Genomic DNA, 22,611 nt, shown 5'->3' on the forward strand with positions numbered 1-22,611 from the left:
ACACAGTGTAAAAAGTTTGAGAACCACTAAACTAGTCTTTAAAGCTTGGTTGGCTCTGTTTAAACAATTAGTAAAGATGAAACTATTTTTCCCAGGTTTTAACAATTTGAAATTGGGCTGTCTGTGTAAACTCACCAAAACTGCACAATGACAATCTTTTTCCAAACCACAGATTTCAACCCAATTATTCTTCCATTCTATAACAAAAAAAAAGGTAATTTCTGAAAAAAACAACTTATTAATGACTGAAGGGCAGCACCCAGTGGACGTCTGTGGTAGTACAATTAACCATAATGAAATGCACACAAGACTGAGGTGCGTTTGTGTGTAAAAACAACACTTTTACACCTTTATTTGGGTTCCCAGTACACAAATTAGGGATTTGTTCAATACAGAGTCTGCATTAGGACCTCATAATACACTGTCACGGCATAATAGAATGTGTGGGCCGAGGTACCAACTAGTCAACAGACTAGTTAGTGCTAACTGAACTGCAGGCCTACTGTATGTATATGTATGTATAGACATATATACATACACATATATATATTTACACAATCTTATCTGGAGGTCTTTTTATAAGATGGTGGTTGGTTAATTAGACATATCATATTTAAGAATAGCGACTTGTTACAATCACAAGGCTTTTTGTAAATATGCCAAGATTTCTTTTTAAATGCACTTTCACAGCAGATATAACGTAAACTTCACTTATAGCTCTAGAATGGTCTGCGAGTACGTTTTAGAGGCACAGCTGCAGGCATCCATCAGCTGGACAATGGTCCCAAATCAACCCTTCCGTCCTAAGTACTTGGGATCCCACAAGTACATCAGGTTTCTGTTCCAAATGGCACCGTATTCCTTATGTAGTCCAGTACTAAATCGGCTAAATCGATGCCTTGTGGAATGGAACGTACATTAGAAGTTGATTTGGGATAGGTTTACTGCTGACTAGCATGTTTGTGATTGCTTGGACTGCCATTATATATGATTTGAGCCTTCCCCTATAAAAGACAAGCAGATTAGGGTTGCAAAAATCTGTTAACTTTCCTAAAAGCCCCAGGGTTTTCCAAAAGCCGGTCGAAGGACTCCTCATAACTGGGATTTCTGGTTGGGGAAGTCGCCAGATTTGTGTAACCTGATACCAGACTAAATAGCTTCCAACAGTTAATGCTGAACTTCCACAGCCTTCAACCAACAATGAACAGTTATACATCTCCACAGCTATAGGTATTACATCAAAAGAGAGGAATTCTTTCTTTATATCAAAAGTTTCAAGACCTGAGTATTTCAAGGAATATGGTGGTTTCTTAACATACAAAAATGTACGTACATTTACGTCCACACTGTAAACCATCTCCAGGCTGCTTATTGTCTTCCCTTATGTGATTGAAACATGCACATCGTTAATAAAAACAACAAATAAAAAGGACAGCTCTCTTTCGTTAAAAGAACAATTAAAATCATATTTTTTTCTCTCCAATCACAGAATCGGTGAACATTGCTCACAGGGTTTTTTTTTGTTGCAAGCAGACAGGTAGCATTACAGCGCTGTGCGTCAAGGTGTATATTTTCTGAAGAACAGCCTTAAAGCATCAATAATAATTACTGTGTGTGGACAGGACTGACTGAGTGATGCAGAGTTACTTTAAGATAACTTAAAAGTAATAAAAACATTTTACTTTAAGAAAGAAAAACTAAACATTTCAGAATTACTTATCTTCATCCAACCACTTGTAGCTAGCCTGGTATCAGATCTGTTTGTGCCGTTTTGTCTCACTAACTCATATGCCATTGTCAAGAAACATGTTTTGGAAAGAGTGGGGAACAGGGCACAAACAGCCTGGCTGCCAGGCTAAACCGCTAACTCCGTCAAACGCCAGGTTTTACAGGTTCATTCCTTGGGCACTTAACAGAGAGTCCAGCATGTCGAACGTGTCTTTGTAGTCGGTGTGCTGGCCGTTTGACCCAAGCACACCGTTTGACCCCTCCGGGCCACCGTGGTGCCTCTCCACCGTCCTCGAGCCGCCGCTGCCGTCCGTCGAGTAGTGGGAGGAGGCCCCGGCGCCCTTGGAGCTCCTGCTGCTCTTACTGGAGTGGTGGTGATGGCTGTGACTGTTGGCGTCTGGGTGTGCTCGTTTCCTGGAGGAGGAGCTGGAGCCCCCTGTCTCGGAACCATGGCTCCCGGGGATTCTAAGGGCCAATGCAGGGTCGACGGGCCCGCGGCCATTCCCGCTGAGGGCATAGGAATGCGAGTGGCCGTGCTTCGGGTGTCCTCTGTGGCCAGAGTGCTCTTTGTGCTTCTCTTTGCCCTGTGGGACCCCAGCATGGCCGCCCGGTTCCCTCTCAGCAGAGACTTTGATTCGCATCTTGAGCTCCTCGTTGCTGGCCGCGACTCCGTTCTCAGCAGGGAAGCCCTGCGGCGGGAGGCCTCGTGTCTTTTTAGAGCTGGACTTGTCCCTCCTGCTGTCCCCGTGCTGAGGGACACCATGCCCAGGCTGGGAGCGTCTTTTATGGGGGTGGGGGAGGGCGGGGGACTGGTACATGTCTACGCCACCCGGGTCCTCTCTACCTCCGTTCTGCATGGCCTGCAGGTCGGCGGCATGCTTCTCTCTGTACTTGTCCAGGGATAATTTCTGCGGGGGGCGGGCAAAGGGCGAGGGGTTACTGGGTAGGGCCTGTGGATGCTTGCCCGCGCTGCCCACTTTGTGTTCATGTTTGCCGGCCGACGGGTACTTTGAGGGGAGGGACTGGTGAAGGAACGAGGGGCCCTGGTCCAAACCCAGCAGCTCCGCCTGGTCACCGGCGAGGGCCTGGTAGGGAGGGAAGGGGGCCGACATGTCGTCCAGGGAGGGCATCTCCCCCGAGTCGGACAGGGAAGACGAGGGGAAGAACGAATTGCTGCCGGCAACACCGGTGATGCTGTCCAATGACGAGGTCCCCTGGAAGGAGCTGTCGCCCGGTTGGCCGTCTGTCTTGGGCTTCTTGGCGGCTTGTGTGGCCTGTGACAGACATCGAGAAATTCGGTAAATCGGGCAGGACCACACGTTAAAAACCATTCCCCAACTCCAAACGTATTGACAAAATGTTAGGAACATCTGAAGACATTGGCCATGTAATTGGGGTGAATGCAGTAAATAGCAAGGTACAAGAAGTAAATGACATGAGACTTACAGCGTTACCGAGAGGAGAACCTACCCTCCAGTTGCGTATCCTTTTCAATCTACTGGGTGTCTTCTCCAGAATCTGCAGGAATTCGTGGGTCAGCTCTATGGTTAGATAGATGAGAAGAAAGGTCAGTGTGGAACTGGAAAAAAACTAGAGCCAGTAATGGTAGTAAATGCTGCGGTCTACAAACGACACAATTGACGAGATGTCAACATTTAGCAGACGCTCTTAAATCAGAACAACTTATGGTCGGTGCGTTCACTTAAACCCAATGAGTTCCAAGGAGGAACCTGTGCGCTGAACTTTAAACCCCTATGCAATTTTGTTTATGCAACAACCTTCTGTGGTTAATCATTGTGGATATAGACAAAGCCCTGTGTCTCACGAGCCACACGACAAGTTAGAAGGTGGAGACGTTAGAAAGTAAGTTCTACAGTAGGAAAACAGTATAACATTCTGGAAATAGTGTGTGTAATACTTTATGAAGCATATACTGTCAAACCTCCACACAGACTCACCAACTAGTAAATCAGTTATTCATTACAGACTTGACTAAGACAATTGTGTCAAGGACAATTTATCTAACGATACTTCAAGTCAACGTAACAATTCAAAGTTGTCCGGTAGCTAAGAGACAACCACATCAACAGCAAGCAAGAGACGACTCCTGGACTGGTCCAGTAGCACCCAGGAGGACAAAATGTACAGGGAAGTTGAAATCCAAATCCCCCCCGGCTCACCGTCCAGCAGCGTGAGGGTGACGGTGCGATCTAGGTACTCCCACCAGTGCTTCCCATCGGTCGACACCGGGATCTCCCAGTTGGACCACTTACAAGCCAGATGGATGCAGACACAGGCGATGACCGTGGGCTTGTGCTGCAAGCAGAACGTGGTGAGGTGGAGGCTGGAGGGAGGGAGACAAGAACAGACGGGAGAGAGGGAGACTTGTTAGCCACAGCTCAAGGCTGCCGATACAGGGTTTAGTGCTAGCCCCAGGGACACGGCGGCAGACGGGCGGTGGGTCCACGGCCGTGCCCCCGGGTGGCCAATAAGGCTACGAGACAGTCATTGGTGAACACAGCACATATACCACACGGGACGAGAAATCTTGAGTGATGAGAGTGAGTGGAGGAGCACGTACCGCTGAGCTTTCCTACGATCGATGATCGAGGTCATTTTTCTTACCAAATCCTTATTTAGGGAAAAAGCTAAGACTGTTGAACTTGTTCTTTAAGCAATTCTTTTTTTTTTTGGGTCTTTTTTTAAATGTTTGGATGGAGCATGTCCTTTTAGGTGTCATCCACCTCTGTAGCCCCAGTCCAGCACCACCTGTCAACTCTGACGCTACCTCACTCACACCACATGGACACAGACACACAGCCATGTCCTACTGATTTGACACCCCACCAAATCTCTATTTTAAATTCAATATAATCTTGATTCTTGAGTTAACTTTTTTTTTTTACTGGACATTGTCCACAATAAAATACATAAATAATGCAAGTTTAACAGTGTCTGCTCAGTTTGAATTGGTTAAAAGCATTTTTGCACTGTGTCCAGAGACATTGCTGTTGGTAGAATAGCCAAAATATTAATCCAAGTTAAGAGATTCAAAACGTAATCAAATAGTCCAAAATAATAAATTATACATAAGACAAAAATGTGGTAAATTAAAGAAGGCATGCAGGTACTGAATATAAGACTGCGAACTAGTAATGATTTAAAAGACTACTATTATTATAAAAAGTGTGTAAATTACTAATTATTTGCTTATAACACTTACATATGAGCCCGTTTACTTTTATCAAATGTAAATCAAGAAAGTAAAAAACGTAAACGTTATTTATACTTACCGGGGCAGTTTCTATAGTTTATCTTTTCACTGATCTTTAGTGGCAAGCTATATTCAGGCTACCAATTGTGTTTTAGGAGTAGGGAGACATATGCACTCTGTACCAAGCAAACGGTCGGCGGGGACAGTATACAGCACCACTAACACTTCACTGTGTTCATTCAACCCCTATGTGCCAACACTGAGCCCTTGTACAATACACCGCACTGCTGCAGCCTGGCTGGTCCGACCGGTACCGCCCCCTAGGGGCTTCCCAGAAACCCTGCCTGGCGCAAAGAGGGCGTTGGACACAGGAAGGGGGACCTGCCAGAACAGGAAGCTATAGTGTGCCATCACAGTGCAACATAGGGGGGTCAGGATAACAACCTGTTGGTAGCCATGAAATAGGAAGTCTGTGCCAAATCCTTGCTTGCTGCAATAGAAGGGAGAGAGGGGTCAAAGGTTAGCTGTGGGTCTCAATCTAGAACCAAATGATTTATATAACATGTAACTATATACGTAAAGCACAGATTGTGTGTAGTCGAGTTGGGAAAAGGGGTTAAGATGATAAAACCCAGAGAAGTAAGTCTGTACCTCGCACTAGCTGGGAACATCTCACAACATCCGTGTGAGGATGTTCAATTGTAATTTCAAAACCTGGAAGAATGTAATTGAACATGATTAGAACATCCAGTGTGCACATAAACCAGAAATGACCACCACTACATCCCAAATGGCACCCTATTTATATTACAACGGTACTACTTTGGGGTAAAAATATATCACATTGTAGAGCAGGGCAACAGGTTGCACAAAACTAGACCTGCAGTCCATTATGTATTTTTGTATAGCCATTAAAATACAAACCCTAGGAATTAGCCAAAAACATCACTAATTTAGCAATTTTATATATAACACAGTGCTAAAAAAAAATTAAGGGAACAGGTCATCACAGTATAACACCAGGTCTATTAAACTTCAGGGATAATCTGTCCAGTTAGAAAACATTAGCGATTGTGAATCAATGGCACCTGTTTTGGTGCACTTGAGAGGCAACAGCAAGAAAACCTTCAAAAAGGGAATAGTTTTGCAGGTGATGGCCACAGACAATTGCTTTCTTCTTATCCTTTTAGACTGATTCTTCACTAGTTTTGCATTTTGCTAGTGTCCTTGTTACTAATGGTAGCATGAGGCGGTACCTGGGGCCCATTCAGGTTGCTCTGGTAGTCCAGATCCTACAGGATGGCACGTTCCATGGCAAGAAGGTTTGCTGTCTCCCAATACAGTCTCAAGAGCATGATGGAGATACCAGGAGATATGCCGTTACACAAGGAGAGCTGGACAGGGCCATAGAAGGGCATCAACCCAGTAGCAGGACCGGTATCTGCTCCTTTGTGCGAGGAGGAACGGGAGGAGCACTACCCTATAAAAATGACCTCCAGCGGGCTACTGGTGTGAATGTTTCTGACCAAACAGACTCCATGGGGGTGGCATGAGAGCCTGACTTCCTGTAGTGGGACCTGTGTTCACGGCTCAGCAATGTGCAGCTTGATTGGCATTCACCAAAAAACCCCAGAATTGCCAGGTCCGTTCTCTTGACAGATGAGAACAGGTCACACTGAGCACACGTGAAAGAGTCTGGAGATGCCATGGTGAACATTATGCTGCCTGCAACATCATCCAGCATGACTGGTTTGGCGGTGGTTCAGTGATGGTCTGGGGAGGCATAACCTTGGAGGGTCGCACAGACCTCCACATGCTAGCCAACAGTACCGACTGCTATTAGGTACAGGGATGAAATCCTCAGACCCTTCGTCAGACATTATGCTGAAGCAGTGGGCCCTAGGTTCCTCCTGGTGCAGGACAATGCCCAGCCTCATGTAGCCAGTGTGTGTAGGCTGTTCCTATACTACAAAGGCATTGAAGACATTGACTGACCCCCATGTTCCCCACACCTGATTCCAATTGAGAACCTCTGGGATGTTATGCATCGGTGCATCAGACGCCACCAAGTAGCACCACAGACTGTCCAGGAGTTCACTGATGCCCTGATCCAGGTCTGGGAGGAGAGCCCCCAAGACACAATCCACCGCCGTCTCATCAGGAGCATGACCAGATATTGTCGCCAGTGCATACAGGCAACGTCAGGCCCATACACACTACTGAGTCACATCATGGGTTGCCGTGATCAAATTCACACAAGTTGGAAAACCCTGTGATTTTAATTGTTCACTTTGATTTTCAGTGCGAGTTTGATTCCAGTCCTCAATCGGGTGATGACTTTGGTTTCAATTGACCTTTGTTAAGTCATTTTGTTCTCAACGTATCACACAATGTACAGTAAAGATTTGTGATCTGTAATATTTTTTGGTCATCAGTGTGATTTACAAGTTCCCATAATTTTTTTTAGCAGTGTATATTGTTGGGCTTAACAGAAGCCTACGCATGCATTCTTTATTGTGAATAATCCCAAATAAATGTTGCCTAGTTGCCCCTGGGATAATGTTCCTGTAGGGATGCATACCACCATATTTTCAATAGCATCTTTACCAGAACAATGCATACAGACGCTCGTATCCGTAGCCACCTACAGTAGTGAGTGCATACATTAATTTTTTTCGTCCTTACCCAGCGTTTGAAGAACTATCGTTTCTAGTATCACCAGCTCCTGAGCTTGCTGATGGTATGCCTAAAGTTCAACAGATTACATGTTTGTAATGCGTCTCAATCTGTCTGACAGACCCACATCACAATCCCTAGTAATGATGGCCTGTCTTACGTTGCTCTTGGTGTCTAGGGGGGCATCTTGCGGGTTGACACAGGCGTGGGCCACTTTGATGACATGTTCAAGCTTCCGGGGCTGTTCCTCAACCTTCGCAGCCAGAAACAATGTTGTTTGGGAGATGATCTGTAGAGACAATGAAATCCATCAGAGCCAACAAAATACCAGTTAGCTGTGTACAGGATCTGTTTGTCCTGCCATCTACAACTTATTGTCACTTCAATCAACGACCATCCAACACAAATGTAGGAAAAGGCTAGATAGGAATAGTTAAAGAAAAAAAAGATGACTTACATTCCTATGAAACTTGGTAAAGGAGTGAATCATATAAAACCTATGCATGTAAACGATTGCAGTGTTGATGATGAGTTGAGAGCTGAAGGCAAGAGTTAAGTTATATCAAGTCATGTGTGGTTACAAATAAAAGAAACACTGCAATGAACGCATAACCTAAGTAGTTAACATCGTAGTAGGCTGATGTCATTTACCGGTACCTGGCTGGCAGTGTCTAGCTAGATAGCTTTGTTCCAAGCGCAGGCTAGGACTTGCTAGATAACGGCCCTACTGTACTCAAATAATGACAGAACTGGTCTACTAATGCATAGCAACCTGCCATAATATATCAATCATTGTGATTAACTGACAGCAAGTCGTAAATCCAACCAGCAATATTATATTATTAGACAATAACAGGCTAACTCGGAGAGCCGACTCACAGGCCTCGCTAGCTAGCGGATCACATAACAGAACGAGGTTAGCATGATGGCTATCTGGCGGACAAGCCTAGTTACCTCAAAGGTTACCGATAAATGACAACTTTTTTTATTCAAATTAGTTTTTTAACAAATAACAAAAACTCTCAATTCCATATATATATTAAATTGCCATATTTAACAGATAACTTTGTTTATTTTAATTGCAACGATAGTTAGCTAGGTAGCTAACAAACGGCACATCCATTTTTGGCTAGTTGGCTAACATTAGCCTAGCTGCCACATAGCGGGCTGAACTCGTCATTTCAAATAGGATACACGTTGAGTCTCTGGCCCATATCCTGAATTAGGTTGGCGGCTTGTTGTCGGTAAGAAAGTTCCCTATCCGATTCGACTCCACTGCGGCGGGACGGCGTTGTTTCTAGTTGCTCCCGGGAAAAAAGCCATTTCGAAGAGGGTCCCCGGTGCACCGCCATTGCGCTCCAGCAACTAGCCCCTAGTGGTTGAAGGGGTATGGAGAGGAGGAAAATCCAACATACGCATGCGCAGTAGCTACTCATTTGACTTATTGTAATCCAATTTATCAGTCTAGTGACACAAATGTAATGTTCAATAAGACAAAATAATACTGTAAATAATTCAGAATTTCATGAAAGGTCCCTTTTAAACCAACTCACAGGCTCAAAATCGAGTAAAGAAAAAATATGACATCCAGTATCCCATACTTCACTGCGCGGAGATTTGTTCCTGTAGATATCTACGGTCGAAACATTATCCAATCATTACACGCGCACCCATTGCCAACATGAAGGCGGATAGGGGACCCTCTGCCATTGGAATACAAGAATAAAACTTGTAATTTCAAGAGGTAGCGAATCCCCAAGCCTACGAAAATAGATGCGACACCGAATAAATATTTTGGGTGAGGCACCTCTTTTACTGGATTATGCGATAGCTTTCCAGGATATTTGAATATGAGAATGGTCAATGCAGGCCTCGCGCCTAGATAACCTAGCTAGCTTATGCTATTGCGCTAGCATACATATTGAAGTTCCCTTTTATTCGATAGCTAAGTAGCGAATTAACTTCCTAACTACCACATTCAATTTCAGATACGATCGCTGACTAAATATTAACATAGTCAGCTAGCCACAGTAACGTGGTCTCAACTGGTCAGCAGCCCAATAATTCTACGTTGTTGTTGACAATTATTAATAATTAACGAGTCTCATCAGGACCAATAACGTCCCTGATCTGATCTGTGTGTGTTTGGAATACATAAAAGCATTCCCAAAAGCCGCAATGTGCCTGCATCAATACATGGACACGTTAACTACGATACTGCTGATTTGGGAAACTTTAAAGCGGTCATTTATGTTGTTTACATTGCAGCCCTGCAGAATGTCCAAGATCAGGCGGAAGGTAACAGTGGAGAATTCTAAAACCATATCTGACAGCAACAACAGCAGCCAGACCGCCACCCCCTCTCGCCGGCCTAGCGTGTTCGAAAGACTCGGCCCCAGCACTGGTAGTAATGCTGTCGAGGTGTGTACCTCTACACCTGCATCTAACCCCCTGACAGATACAACACATGCATGTCCCGAGAAGGTAGAGAAATAACATACTTGATTAATCGGAGCAGAATTTGACTTGAGCATCATGAAATGACACGACACATTCTGCCTTTCAGACTCATTGTAGAAATTGGTTAAAGACTGGGAACTGCAGTTACGGCAACACTTGTCGCTACACACATGGAACTCAGCCACGAGGCAAAGGATTCAGTGGATCTTTTAGCAGGTAAGATGAACTTGGAGAACTGCCTGGGACCTGCGCATGCAGCCACACAAAGCATGATATTTTGCGTGGGTATTTATTGGGTATATTAGCTATTAGTATTCGATTGGCTTTTGTTCTACCGATGTCTTTCTTCTGTTTTTGGTATAAACAGGTCAGCGGAGAGACCGACCGGCGATCTGCGGGAGAGGATGAAGAATAAGAGACAGGATGTTGATTCAGATGCTGCAAAGAGAGATCCAGAAGAGACTACGTCCCCTACAACCAGAGTGTGTAACTCTACATGCCGTGTTTTCTCTTGCCCGTTGCTGACATGCTGGCAAACTGCCTTGGGAGGTACTGTGTGTTAACCCGCCTGTCTGTTCTGCAGCAGCGAGACCCTTCCCGTGGACGCCACAGGGAGAAGGAAGACATAAAAATCACTAAAGAGAGAACACCTGCCAGCGAAGAAGAGCCCGCCGACTGGGAAGCCAACCGTGAAGGTGGGGATTGCAGTCGGGGGCGATGTTTGTTTGGCACAAAACCGTTCCGTCAAGGATGGTGGAATGACAAACTCTTAGAAAACCTGGGATTATTATGTATTCTTTTATTTTTTTCCCTCTCTTGGGTTGTCTCCTCTGACCGTAAGTAATGTGCTCCCGTTGTATATGTCAAGCAGACTCTGACAACGGTGACTACGACTACGAATTATCCCTAGAGATGAAGAGACAGAAGATACAGCGAGAGCTCATGAAGCTGGAGCAAGAGAACATGGACAAGAGAGAGGACATTGTTATCAAAAAGGAGGTGCCAGTATGCGTTTATATATTAGTCTGTTAACAAATTATTATGTATGAGCCGTCCTCTAAGTTTATTACATTTCTCAACAGGAACCAACAAGCAAAACTAGGAACAGTAGCATATCCAAGGTGAGGCGGGACACACACTCAACATCTGCGCCATTCTGACACTATCCATTCATTCATATCAACACTCACGTGGTTTAAAGTTTTCTCCTGCCTGTTGCAGTGCTAACCAGACCTCCTCTTTTGGACATTTTAATTCCAGACTTCCCCGGAGCGTTCCAGCTCTAAAGGCTCTCCGTCTTCCCGGAAGTCCGCTGGATCTCCTAAACACACCAAAGGAGCTAAAGCTTCCGGCTCTGGGAAGAAGGAGAAGAAGACTTCTGTGTCGTCCCCTGCGTCCGACACTGTTCTGGCCCCGGCCAGATCTTCCAAGGGGGGCCACGGGAAAAAAAAAGGGCCCCGGACCCCTAGCCCCCCCCCTCCTCTTCCTCCCCTGGAGAACACTGTAGTGGTATCGGGAGGTAAGAAGCACAAAGCCAAGCACAAGAACAAGGAGAAGTCGGTTGAGAAGCCGTCTAAGGAGGGCAAGGAGCGGGGAAGAGATACGGAGAAACACAAGGAGAAGAAGGAGAAACGCAGGTAAGGGCTCCGCTGTTGTGTTGAAAGGGTAACTCTGTTGAAAGGTTAACGCACACTCCAATGCTTTGTCTGCTAACACCCTTGTTGTTTAGGTGTCTCTGGGACTCAAACCCACTATCCTGGTATTTACCACGATCTGCCGGTCAGCTGAGCCATGCTTGCATGAAAGGCACTCACTCGATTTGTTTTCCCGCAGGGACCGGTCAGACAGCTCCCACAAGGCCAAGCGGTCAGTGACCTCTCAGGACCGTTTTGGCAGCATCTCCTCCCCTTCCAGAGACCGAGAGATGTCCCCCTTGGGCCGGAAGAACAAGTCCCTCTCCCCCAAAGCGGTGTCCCAGAAAACCCCCATGGCTGCCTCTCCCCGACACAGGTCAGTCTGAGGCCTCGCCTAGTTTCACAGGGCTTCGCGTCATCGCTACGCTATAAGCAAGACATTGTGTTGTCAGCCGCTCGGCAGACATTTGGAAATATGCAGAACCCTTAGATCGGGGTTTATGAATCGTCTTGCTCCCATACACAAGCAGTTTCAAGATTTCGTATGGCTATATGTTGTGTGGCCAAACCGTTCCTCCTCCTGCATACCTCAATGTCCCTGACCTCTTCTGTGTCCCTCCGTAGGTCTCCCACCCCTCCTCCGCGCCACCAGCGTACCCCCACCCCCCCCCCGGCACCACTCCCCCTCCTCCCACTCGGGCTCTTCTGCCCAGAGACACTCCCCTTCCCCCCGCCGGCGCCGCTCCGCATCACCTGCCTACGCCAACCGCGAGCCCCCGTGTGCCTCCCCCCCTCCTAGCCAGAGGCGCTCCTCCCGCTCCCCGGGGGCCTCGCGGGTCACCTCCTCGCCTCCGAGGACAAGGAGCCCCGGTGGGCGGAACCACTCTCAGGGCCGCGAGAGGGGACGTAGCGAGAGGGAGAGGAGCCCGCTGGCCCAGGAGCGCCGTCACGAGCGCAGAGACGGTACAGGACTCCCCAAACGAAAAGCCCAGCCACTCTTCTGTTAACGTTGGTTATACTCAAATTCACTAGCGCTGCATCCTAATTGACCGGTCTTTTTTTTATTTATTTTTAAAAATGACGTCACGTCTGCACAGAGAGCCGCAGCAAGCGAGAGAAGGACGGCTGCCGCGATGACCGGGACTATGACGCTCTGGAAACGAGCTCGTCGCGTGAGGACCGAGAGCCTCGAGAGGGGCGGGAGCGCCGGAGCGACGCCCGCAGCGACCGACGAGGAGACATCGCCGGTATCTCCAGGGACGCTCCCCGGGACAGGGACCGAGACGCCGTCCGGGACACCAAGGACTCCGGCCGGGAACCCAGAGCTACGGAGACGGCGGCCGCACGCTCCGGCCGGGACTCTCTGGAGTACCGGGACAGAGAGAGGGAGAGAGACAAGGAGCGGGAGAGAGGAGAGAGGGAGAAGACTGACCGGGACAGGAAGGAGGAGGCTGTCTCAGAAGAGGGAAGGAGCTATGGGAGGGGCCATGGGAAAGAGGAAGGGGGCAGGACTGATGGAAGAGGGGAGGTACGTGGCGAGGCAAGGACAGAAAGCCGAGCAGAAAGACCTGGTCGGGGGCGGGGCCGCGGAACTGATGGATCTGACAAAGGTGACGTCAAATGTCAAAATAAAGACTGTATTTTAATGACCAATGAACCGTTAACGTGAGTTAGGGTGTCTTTCCAAAAGGTGTAGTTAATAGACTCGAACCCTGGCGTAATTTCTTCATCAGGTTCCTCCGCATCCACCCGGAACTCTCGAGGCTCCCAGTTGGAGAGCACACACGACAGTTGGGAATCGCGAAGCAGCGGCTTTCGCGAGAGGAGCTCCGAGAGGGCGGCCGAACGCGTGGCTGAGCGAGGACCTGCGGAGAGAGACCGGTATGACGGAGAAAGGAGAGGTGGGGAGCCGGCCACTGGGAGAGACTCGTCTTATGACCGTAGAGGTGGTCACACCGACCGCAGAGAAAACCGGGAGAGAGGTGAGTGGACCAGAGAGGTTTCGGCCATAGGTCATTTTGTCTAACCTCACATCCTATCTCCTCAACCCATCCCCTCTTCCCGCTCTGGGAATGAGGCGGGATTTCACTATAGATTAGAGGAGAAATGGCCCATGTCTCGGAAGCAGTTGGTTGGCGTTGGGTGTGACTGATGGACTGTTTTGTTTCCAGCAGATCAAAGAGCGCCCTCTCCTGGTCGTCATCCGGCCAGAGGAGAAGATCCGGAGAGGGAAGAGACCAGGGGGAGGGAAGAACGCAGGGGAGAAGAGAGAGGAGGGGACAGGAGAGAGGACAGGAACCGAGAGAGGGAAAGGGAGAGGGAAAGAGAGAAGGAGCGGGAGAGGGAAAGGGAGAAGGAAAAGGAGAGGGAGAAGGAGAGGGAGGCTGAACGGGAAAGGGTCCGGGAGAGAGAGAGGGAGCGGGAACGGGAGAGGGAAAGGGAGAGGGAAAAGGAGAGAGAACGGGAACGGGAGAGGGGGGAACGGGAGAGGGAGGAGAGGGAGAGAGAGAGGGAGGAGAGGGAGAGAGAGAGGAAGGAGCGGGAGAGAGAACGAGAGAGGGAGAGGGAGCGAGAGAGGGAGCAAAGAGAGAGAGAGAGGCAGCGGGAATGGGAGGAGCGAGAGAAAGGACGGGAAGAACGGCGTGAACGGACGAGGGACGAGCCAAGGGATGAGCGCTCCATTAGAGATGCTCACGAAGACCGCAAGACCAGGCAAGTGCCAGTGCCGGATATAACCAGATCAATTTCACTGAGGTTTGGGTAGCTTTCATTTCTTACCACCAGCATTTACAACCCGTACTTTCATTGATGTCGCTAGGGTGTCAGAACTGTTATATTTAGGTGCAGGAGCTCCACAACACTAAGCTTACGCCGTCTTGTTCATGTCTCTGTAGCCGAAAGAGGCATCGCGTGGAGAGCACCCCCAGTCCGACGCGGCCCTCCCCGAAACGAGTTCGTGACACCACCCCTGCAGACAGCGATGGCTACAACAGCTTGGAGGAGAAAAGTGAGCGCTTGATTGGTGGGGGCCAGCCCAAGCTCCGTCCCACCTCTGGCTCTGGCCCAATCAGCATACTCCCCATCACAGTGCCAGTGTGTCGTCCTCCTCCAGTACCTGACAGTAGGGACACTCTTTAATGAGACACACAAACAGGCTCTGTCTGGAGGAAACTGGTCCTGTATGGATTAAGGACTCATAAAGGGTGCCATGGCCTGCTCACCTCACTATCACTCCACAATATCATTAAGCTTTACAAAACGGTATTGTTGAGTACTTGTCGCTGATTGTCTGAAATAAGTTCACAAAGGCACATTCATTCCTTATATATGGGACATATGGATGTGTTTGGGACAGATAGATCGGACACCTAATCAGAACACAAAAGAACTCAGAACCACTCCATTTAGAAAACCGTAAACACCAACATCTATTGAGTACAGTTATGCGACAATTACCAACAAACGGCAACATAAGACGATTTACCAACAGAAATTGCGTGTTTTTTGTTATTATCAACATGTCCTTTCTACTAGTAAATGCTTGCTTATATTATACGTATACCGTGGTAATAATCAGGATAAACCCCTATTTCCTGTCCTTTACCTGCAACTCGCTATGCAATAATAGTGCTACTCTTCTACACCTCAGAACAAGCCAAGGCAGCCTATTAAGATACGAGGTGTTTTGTTGTTTCTTTGACATTCGTTGATGTGCTCCACAATGCCGAGGTACCAACAGAACCCCCCCCATGTGAACCCATGTGTTTAGGTGGTGAGAAACACCGGTTGCTGAGTCAGGTGGTGCGTCCGTCCCAGGACCCTCTCCTCCGTTCCCCTCCCAGCGCCCCTGTGGCGGAGGACGCCAAGCCCAGCCGCTGGAAGGACGAGGACCGCCGCGGTGGGGACAAGAGGGAGGGGCGGAGCCGACGAGACGAGGATGCCGACTCCCGCGGAGACCGTGGAGGAGTAGCCAGAGGGGAGAGGCGAGGCGAGAACCCATCAGATAGCAGCACTTCTGGCTCAGACTCCAGGAGAGGCAAGGAGCGGGACGTCCGGGAGCCCAGCCCGCCCCCTCCGCCTGTGGCACTGGTCCTTGAGGAGAGGGAAAGGGAACCCCCACCCCTGTTGGGTCATGAGGAGGTCAAGAAGAAGACCAAGTCCCAGAAGAAAGTCCAGAAGAAGGGCAGGAAGGAGGAAGAGGTGGGAGGAGGTGCCTCTGGAGCTCCAGAGAGGTTTACAAATCCAGAGCCCCCCTCCTCCGTCCCCCCCCCCACCCCCTCTCCTCTCTCCCCGCAAGGCGACCAAAAAGAAGACGCTCGACAAGAAGAGGAAGCGCTCCCGGGGCGGGGACTCGGACGCGTCGGAGGAGGAACTGGCCTCCTCCCGTCTTCCCCCCGGCAAGAGGAACAAGAGGGGACCCCGGACGCCGCCGCCAACGTCCAAGGAAGACCTGCCGTCCCAGAGGGCCGTGCCACATCCCACCACCGAGCCCCTGCCACAGCCAGTCAAAATGGACGCCAACTTCAGCGACTGGTCTGATGAGGACGTGCTGGAGCGCGGCGGTGAATTGGCAGCTGTCACGGCACCGCCTATGGTTTCTGCTGAGAGGATCTCCACTGAAGTTCTCCTCAGGCGAGGAGGTCCGAGGGGAGGCAAGGAGAGGGACAGGGTCGTACCCCCACCCATAGCCCCCCTGCTCTCCCAGGACCCCCCCGATGCTTCTCCAGACTCCCCAGCCCCTCATGTCCCAGACCCTTCTGAGGAAGCCTCTGGAGCAGAAAAGGAGCAGCAGTATAGGCAGCAACCAAAGCCGGGCGTCCTCCAGACGTCTCCGCTCGCCCTCCAACGAGTCATCCCACAGAGACGACCCTCAGCCTGGCCAGGGACCAGGCCGATCCAGAAGAGGACGCCAGCTCCAGGGTGGCAACTCCCGAGACCGGGAACGAGAGCGGGAGAGAGAAAGGGAGAGGGAGCGTGCTGAGCGAGAGAGGGGGTCGGCAGTGACTGAACTGCCAGTGGCCAGGGGAGAAGAGAGGAAGTCTCGCATTGACCAGCTGAGGAGAGGAGAGCCCAGTCGAAGCACCTCCTCAGGTAGAGACACTAAAAACCTTTTGGGAGTTAAAACAGTAAGAATTACTCCTTTAGATGTCCATAGCTTGTTAGCTAATCCACTTTTGGCCCAAGTTCTAATCATTTCTGCAGTTTTTCTTTATTGGATATCACGTAGTTTGTGGTCATTGATATTTCATTCCTGATAACGTTCCTTCTCCCATCTTGCAGACCGCCAGGACTCACGTAGCCACAGCTCCAGGCGAAGCTCCCCCGAGTCAGAGCGCCAGGTTCACTCCCGGGCCGGCTCGTACGACAGCCGGGAGAGGGAGCGTGAGAGGGAACGGGAGCGAGAACAGTTTGAAAGGGAGCGCGAGCGTAAGGATCTCCGTCAGCAACAACCGGGAACTTTGGGGCCTCTACTCCCCCAACAGGGACAGCTGAGAGACTGGGATCCCGAGGGGCCGCGGGAGTGGGGTGGAAGGGGCCGCGAGCCCCTCATGCGAGGTGGGAACCGAGAGCAAATGAGGGAGCGCGACCTTCGCGACATGCGGGGCGAGAGGGAGCGGCTTTTGCCCGAGAGCCTCCTGCAGCAGCACGAGCGCGAGAGGGACCGCGAGCAATTCGGTGGAGGCAACCGGGGTGGCGACCACGGCAACGACCGAGAGCGGGAGAGGATGCTTCTGATGGACCTCCCGCCACACGGGGATCCCAAAAACAGACCCGATTTGAGGGGGGACATGAGGGGGGACATCCGAGGTGATGGGAGGGGGGACTTGCGGAGCGAAATGAGGGGGGAGAGACCAGACTTGAGAGGGGACTTGCGACCCGATATGAGGGGGGAGAGACCAGACTTGAGAGGGGACTTGCGACCCGATATGAGGGGGGAGAGACCAGACTTGAGAGGGGACCTGCGACCCGATATGAGGGGGGAGAGACCAGATTTGAGAGGGGACTTGCGACCCGATATGAGGGGGGAGAGACCAGATTTGAGAGGGGACTTGCGACCTGATATGAGGGGGGAGAGACCAGACTTGAGAGGGGACTTGCGACCCGATATGAGGGGGGAGAGACCAGACTTGAGAGGGGACTTGCGACCCGATATGAGGGGGGACATCCGAGGTGAAATGAGAGGGGATATGCGGCCAGACTTGAGAGGGGACTTGAGACCCGATATGAGAGACAACCGCGCCGATTTAAGAGGCGGGCCAGATATGAGACTGGACTTGAGACCTGATCATATGAGGCAAGATATGATGAGGGGTCTTCAGGACAGGGGTCTTCCGGACAGGGCTGAGTACTCTCCCCTGCTCCCCAGAGAAGCCTTTGGACACGGCGCCTTGGAGCTGGACAAACCTGGCAACAGCCATCACCCTCTGCTAGCAGAGCCACGAGAACCAGAGAAACAGGACAGCATTGAGGGTAACGACAACAGACACACACCTGCTTATACCGGCATGGTCAAAACTGGAGACTAGGCTTTATTTGTTTATGTGGATTTTGAAGCAGGTGGTTGATGATGGTGTGCCCTTTATTTGGTTGGTGTGTCACAGACGAGGATGATGCCAAGGCGGACGATGCCGGCTCAATGGTGTCTGGCGGTGAGGAGTATGAGCCGATCAGTGACGACGAGCTGGATGAAATCCTGGCGGACAGCGCCCAGAAGAAAGAGGACGGACAGGACGAGGAGAAGGCCCCAGGTACTGACGACGCTGTTCACAACACTGCATCGGTGGGCTGAGCCGGTTCAGCGTGACTGCGATTGGTACCCAGCGCGTTGTGCCTCGACCGCTTGTAGCTTAATGGTTGTGTTTCCGGCAGGACCCCTGGACGTCATTGATGTGGACTGGTCCAGCCTGATGCCCAAGCAGAAGCAGGAGCCCCGCGCAGCAGGGGCAGCTCTTCTCAGGTTCACCCCCGGGGCGGTGTTGCTCAGGGCGGGCGTCTCCAAGCGTCTGGCCGGGCCAGAGCTCATGGAGAAGGTCAAGGAAGTCTGCAAGAAGGAACTGGATGACCCTAAAGGTAGGTGGAGTTGTTACGGTATCACAACTGTGTCTGGGTGGTTCTGCAAAAATGATGCCCTTGTGACTAGAAAGAGGTTGTTTCCAAAAAAACGTTTTTGTCAGACAGCGTAAGCGGAGCCGGCCAAGAAGACAGAATGTCTCTTACTGACTGATTGCTTACCCATTGTTAAATAGCGTAGCGGTTAGAGACACGGACTGCCATGCGGGCAACCGGTGTTCGATCCTCGCCACAGGCCAAACAAAGTAGGCAATAGGATTTGTTCAGGATAGGCTAAAACTTTGCTGGCTACAACATTTAGTGGCTACAAAGTAAGCCTAAAGTAAAACTCTTTACAGTTATATTGATATGGAAATACTCAACCGACATGGACCATTTTGGATTCATTGTGTTTCGGTCTTATTACATCTGTTGTTTGTTTGGATGTTAATAAGTAATGTAGGGAACTAGTTTTGAGAACCATGGAGTTTTGACTTATTTGATTGACTATGCAGGAAGTGAACAGATACCACATCTCTACACACGTATAACATGCAACAACACCCTCTGTTTAAATAGCGTGGTGGTTAAAGACAGTCAGTCACATAGGACACTGTGGATCGAATCCAGCCAGGTCAACAACATTCATTCCTTTTAATCACCTGCCAGCTGAACTAGCCTTGTCTGGTTTCTTGTTTTTAAAGTCCTGCTAATCAAAGTGCTTCTTAATGAATTCAGATTAGATTTTTTTCAACTATATTTAAAGTTCTGCTAATATGCCATTTCACTGCCAGGTTTTTTTGTAATTACAAGCTATTGTAGCTGTTAATTTATTCAGTCAAAACACTGTTTTTCCAAGGTGTTCTGCAGCAATCTGTTTAGTTTGGCAGAATGAATATGTATGTAGCAAATCAAACATTTGTGGACATGGAGGTAGGCATACTCAAAAGAACAGACTAAATGGTACTTTCAAGTGGAAGATTTTCACCACTCAGTGCGTCCAAAATCACATGCTATTGCAGAGTTGTCACGCCGTTGGGCCTATGGTTTCGTTTTTACACAGAATGGCCAGCCCGTCTAATCCAGCCTTCCATCCTTATTCCTCCAGATGCTGACAAGCTGTTTGAGCATGACCTGGGAGCACTGAACATGGCAGCCCTGAACAGAAAGGTGGAGAGGGCTGGCCTGCTGAGGAACCTGGGCCCCTGCTGCAAAGCCCTCTGTGCCCGCAGGGACATGGCCATCCGCAGGCAGCTGCTCAAGAATGAAAAGGTGTGTGCCAGCTTCTCCACAGCCTATGTAATCTGTCATGTTTACACACCCACCCGGTTACTGGGTCAAACCCTTTAGCCTACGGAAGGCCAGCCGTTTCTGAGACTCTGGAATCTGCGACCCTGATGATCACATGTCACCCTGATGATCACTTATTGTCACGTGTCTGTAGGAGCCATTCATTTTCATGAACCTAACAAACTAGCCAGGAGTGAATACTGCATGTACTGAACAACCAGAAATGGGTGCTGTGTATGGATGTGCAGTCTGACTATTCTATCTCAAGTAATATGAACCAGGAACGTCCTAAAGCTATTCTGTCAGACGTTTAATCCCTTTTTACAGTAGGTTGTGTAGGAAGCTAACTGTGTAGGAAGCTAACAGTGCCTCTGTCTTTCTCTGCAGGGCCTGACCAAGCAGATGTACCCCAGTGTCCCTCTAGTGGACAGCGAACTCCTCCAGCTCAGCGTGCGTCTCTTCAAGAAGACTGTAGCCGCGGCCAGCAGCAACCAGCCCGCAGGGCCTGACAAGGCCGACACCGTACCAGTGGTCAGACCTGGTACACCACAGCCCACCGAGGTGTGTGTTTCCTGAGAGCAAGAGAAGGGGCTTATGGGTAAAACCGAAACGATGCATGATGAAACTGATCTCTGATCAGGAATTTTAATCGGGTTTGAAAACTAAGCCCCTCCCCCTAACTCTAAGCCCCCCGATTCTCTGCTTTAGACTTTTTAATCAGTGGAAGAAATCAAACAAATTGCTGAAACTTTGTCAAAGTCAGCAGTCCTGTCCTTTTAGAAGATTTATATGATTGATCGACAAGTACTGCACAGCTTCTCCCAAAGAGACTACTGGAGACGCTAGCCAATGGGGATTGATAGAAGCCTTGTCTGTACATTGAACTGTTAATGAATATTTTGCAGTAAAGACATACATACACTGCATTACCCTGAATGACACATTGTTCATTTTCTTTTTTTGTGATTGGATATTTTAGTCAAGCAGTGTTTTTTTGTGGAGTCTTTTTAAATGTCAAGGTGACAATTCTCCCTTTATAATGTTGTTTCTTTTGTTTCTTGTGTTGTGCATTGGTTTCTAAGACTGTGCATTAAACTGGTTAGTTGTTTCATTTGTAGTGGCTCCAATCCTTGGTTGGTGTGGTTAAATCATAGTGTCATATCTGGCTTGGCACCATTTGTTCGCCGGACATTAGTGGCACAAATGGCAACCTATGCTCTGTGTAGTCCACTTCATTTGACCATGGTCCATAGGGCATTGTTGGCCAAATGTTTTAAAGTCTTTGAGTGACTTCTATGAATGTTACTGTGGTTGTAGTACCTCATCATGGCATGAATACATTTTGCTGTACTTCAAATGAGCTCAGGATTAAAGGGATAGTTGAAGGTTTACCCATCATCTACTTCCTCGGTCAGCTGACCTTGTGGATTCTTTATGTACAGTGTCAATGTCCAGCATGGTGGGCATCCGAGGTGGTTTTGTTAATTCATGCTAATTAGTGGTTAGCACAATGTCTGGAAGTGTGTAGAAATTGCCGGCATTTTTAGTTGTTCCCAAAGAACAACTAAAAATAGCTACTTAGCTATTGCAAAGTCTTCTAATTGCAATTTCGTTCTAACTGCATGCCGAGACAAAACATTTCAGTCTGGTTACCATAAAGGGCCTCATCGCCAAATCTGAAAATATTTGTTCAAAGTCACCTAATACCCTGAACAACACTTCATGGTCGGATCCAGATGGTGACTTCTTCCTGTTGGTTTGGATATGCAAGTTATGCAAGTGTTTTTTGTTTTAGTTTGTGAAACGTTTTGAATATGACCCAGCCAAGACACTTGACGAAATGCTGGCTGGGGGAAATGTGGTCATGTGTTGTTTTTGCAGGATGAAAGATGAACCGGATAAACTGGTGGAAAGGCTACCAGTAACAGCGTGACGTCATTCGAGTTAATATTACACTGTATAACTTCAGTAAACTTGTGATGTACACAGGAAACTTTTGTCAAAGGCTGTACATTATATACACAGTACTGTCCAGAAGTCTTAAGCCACCTGAGAACATTGTTCAAAGCCATTTATTGGAGCGGTTAGAAAAAATAAAATAACACAATCTATAGTAAACACAAAGAAACATTAACAAAAAGTTATAAATGTTTTTAAGTCAGTGTTTTTTTTTGTGGCCTTTTGATAGTAGATGGTCATGTGAATATTTAAGTAGTTCTGCTGTAAATTCATCTGAGCTTCTAGCAGGCTTTGCCAAACCTCTTTCTGCATTTTGATTGCTTGTCCAAGAAATCCAACACAGCTTCAGTTGTTGTTGGATCTGAGTTGGCTGGTCTGATACTGTTCATATGGTACCACCACGCACCACTTCTTGTTACTTTAATTGTGTTAATGTTTATTTGTATTCATACTATTGTAGTGTTTTTCCTCAAGCAAATAAAGTTATTGCCCAGTTTACTAGCTTCACACAATTTCCTCAGGTGGCCTAAAACTTTCACCATGTACTATATGTTTTGGTATAATTCTGAGCAGATCAGAAGACAAGTTCTCTATAGAGCA

General features: G+C 48.6%; 2 protein-coding genes across 5 annotated transcripts; one reads left to right on the forward strand and one right to left on the reverse strand.

The window, feature by feature from the left end:
- Positions 1 to 316: 316 nt before the first annotated feature.
- LOC105022557 (cyclin-T2) lies at positions 317 to 9,241 on the reverse strand. Of its 4 annotated transcripts, XM_010891096.4 has the most exons (10): positions 9,172 to 9,241; positions 8,813 to 8,990; positions 8,076 to 8,157; positions 7,779 to 7,907; positions 7,628 to 7,688; positions 5,594 to 5,656; positions 5,387 to 5,432; positions 3,909 to 4,072; positions 3,175 to 3,269; positions 317 to 3,002 (listed from the first exon to the last, which is right to left on the reverse strand). In XM_010891096.4, the coding sequence occupies exons 2-10, from the start codon at positions 8,968 to 8,970 to the stop codon at positions 1,887 to 1,889; spliced, it is 1,914 nt and encodes a 637-aa protein (XP_010889398.1). In that variant the 5' UTR covers positions 8,971 to 8,990; positions 9,172 to 9,241; the 3' UTR covers positions 317 to 1,886. The 4 variants fall into 4 exon arrangements, 3 of the variants coding, with proteins under 3 accessions (XP_010889398.1, XP_010889396.1, XP_010889397.1); XM_010891094.4 differs by lacking the exon at positions 9,172 to 9,241 and having other exon boundaries at positions 8,813 to 9,066; XM_010891095.4 differs by lacking the exon at positions 9,172 to 9,241 and having other exon boundaries at positions 3,199 to 3,269; positions 8,813 to 9,065.
- Positions 9,242 to 9,278: 37 nt separating this feature from the next.
- Positions 9,279 to 22,567, forward strand: LOC105022574 (zinc finger CCCH domain-containing protein 13). The gene is given in 23 exon segments (XM_029116592.2): positions 9,279 to 9,416; positions 9,887 to 10,102; positions 10,185 to 10,294; positions 10,446 to 10,560; positions 10,662 to 10,773; positions 10,950 to 11,077; positions 11,161 to 11,199; positions 11,339 to 11,715; positions 11,912 to 12,088; positions 12,337 to 12,381; positions 12,383 to 12,675; positions 12,810 to 13,322; positions 13,446 to 13,694; positions 13,887 to 14,424; positions 14,607 to 14,719; positions 15,482 to 15,971; positions 15,973 to 16,417; positions 16,419 to 16,803; positions 16,993 to 18,183; positions 18,315 to 18,461; positions 18,583 to 18,783; positions 19,871 to 20,034; positions 20,440 to 22,567. Coding segments are annotated over 22 exon segments (6,228 nt in total). The 5' UTR covers positions 9,279 to 9,416; positions 9,887 to 9,895; the 3' UTR covers positions 20,629 to 22,567.
- The last annotated feature ends 44 nt before the right edge of the window (positions 22,568 to 22,611 follow it).

The sequence above is a fragment of the Esox lucius genome, chromosome 22 (assembly GCF_011004845.1).
Source record: "Esox lucius isolate fEsoLuc1 chromosome 22, fEsoLuc1.pri, whole genome shotgun sequence".
Classification (NCBI taxonomy): Eukaryota; Metazoa; Chordata; class Actinopteri; order Esociformes; family Esocidae; genus Esox; species Esox lucius.

What these genes read in the sequence shown, in the direction of transcription:
- LOC105022557 (XM_010891094.4), bottom strand. Translation starts at nt 9,054, where the DNA reads ATGAGTAGCTACTGCGCATGCGTATGTTGGATTTTCCTCCTCTCCATA. An exon ending in TATTTCATGGCTACCAACAG is followed by an intron (nt 4,073 to 5,386) that starts GTTGTTATCCTG and finishes CCCTCCCTCCAG; the next exon opens with CCTCCACCTCACCACGTTCT. An exon ending in CACCCTCACGCTGCTGGACG is followed by an intron (nt 3,270 to 3,908) that starts GTGAGCCGGGGG and finishes ATCTAACCATAG; the next exon opens with AGCTGACCCACGAATTCCTG.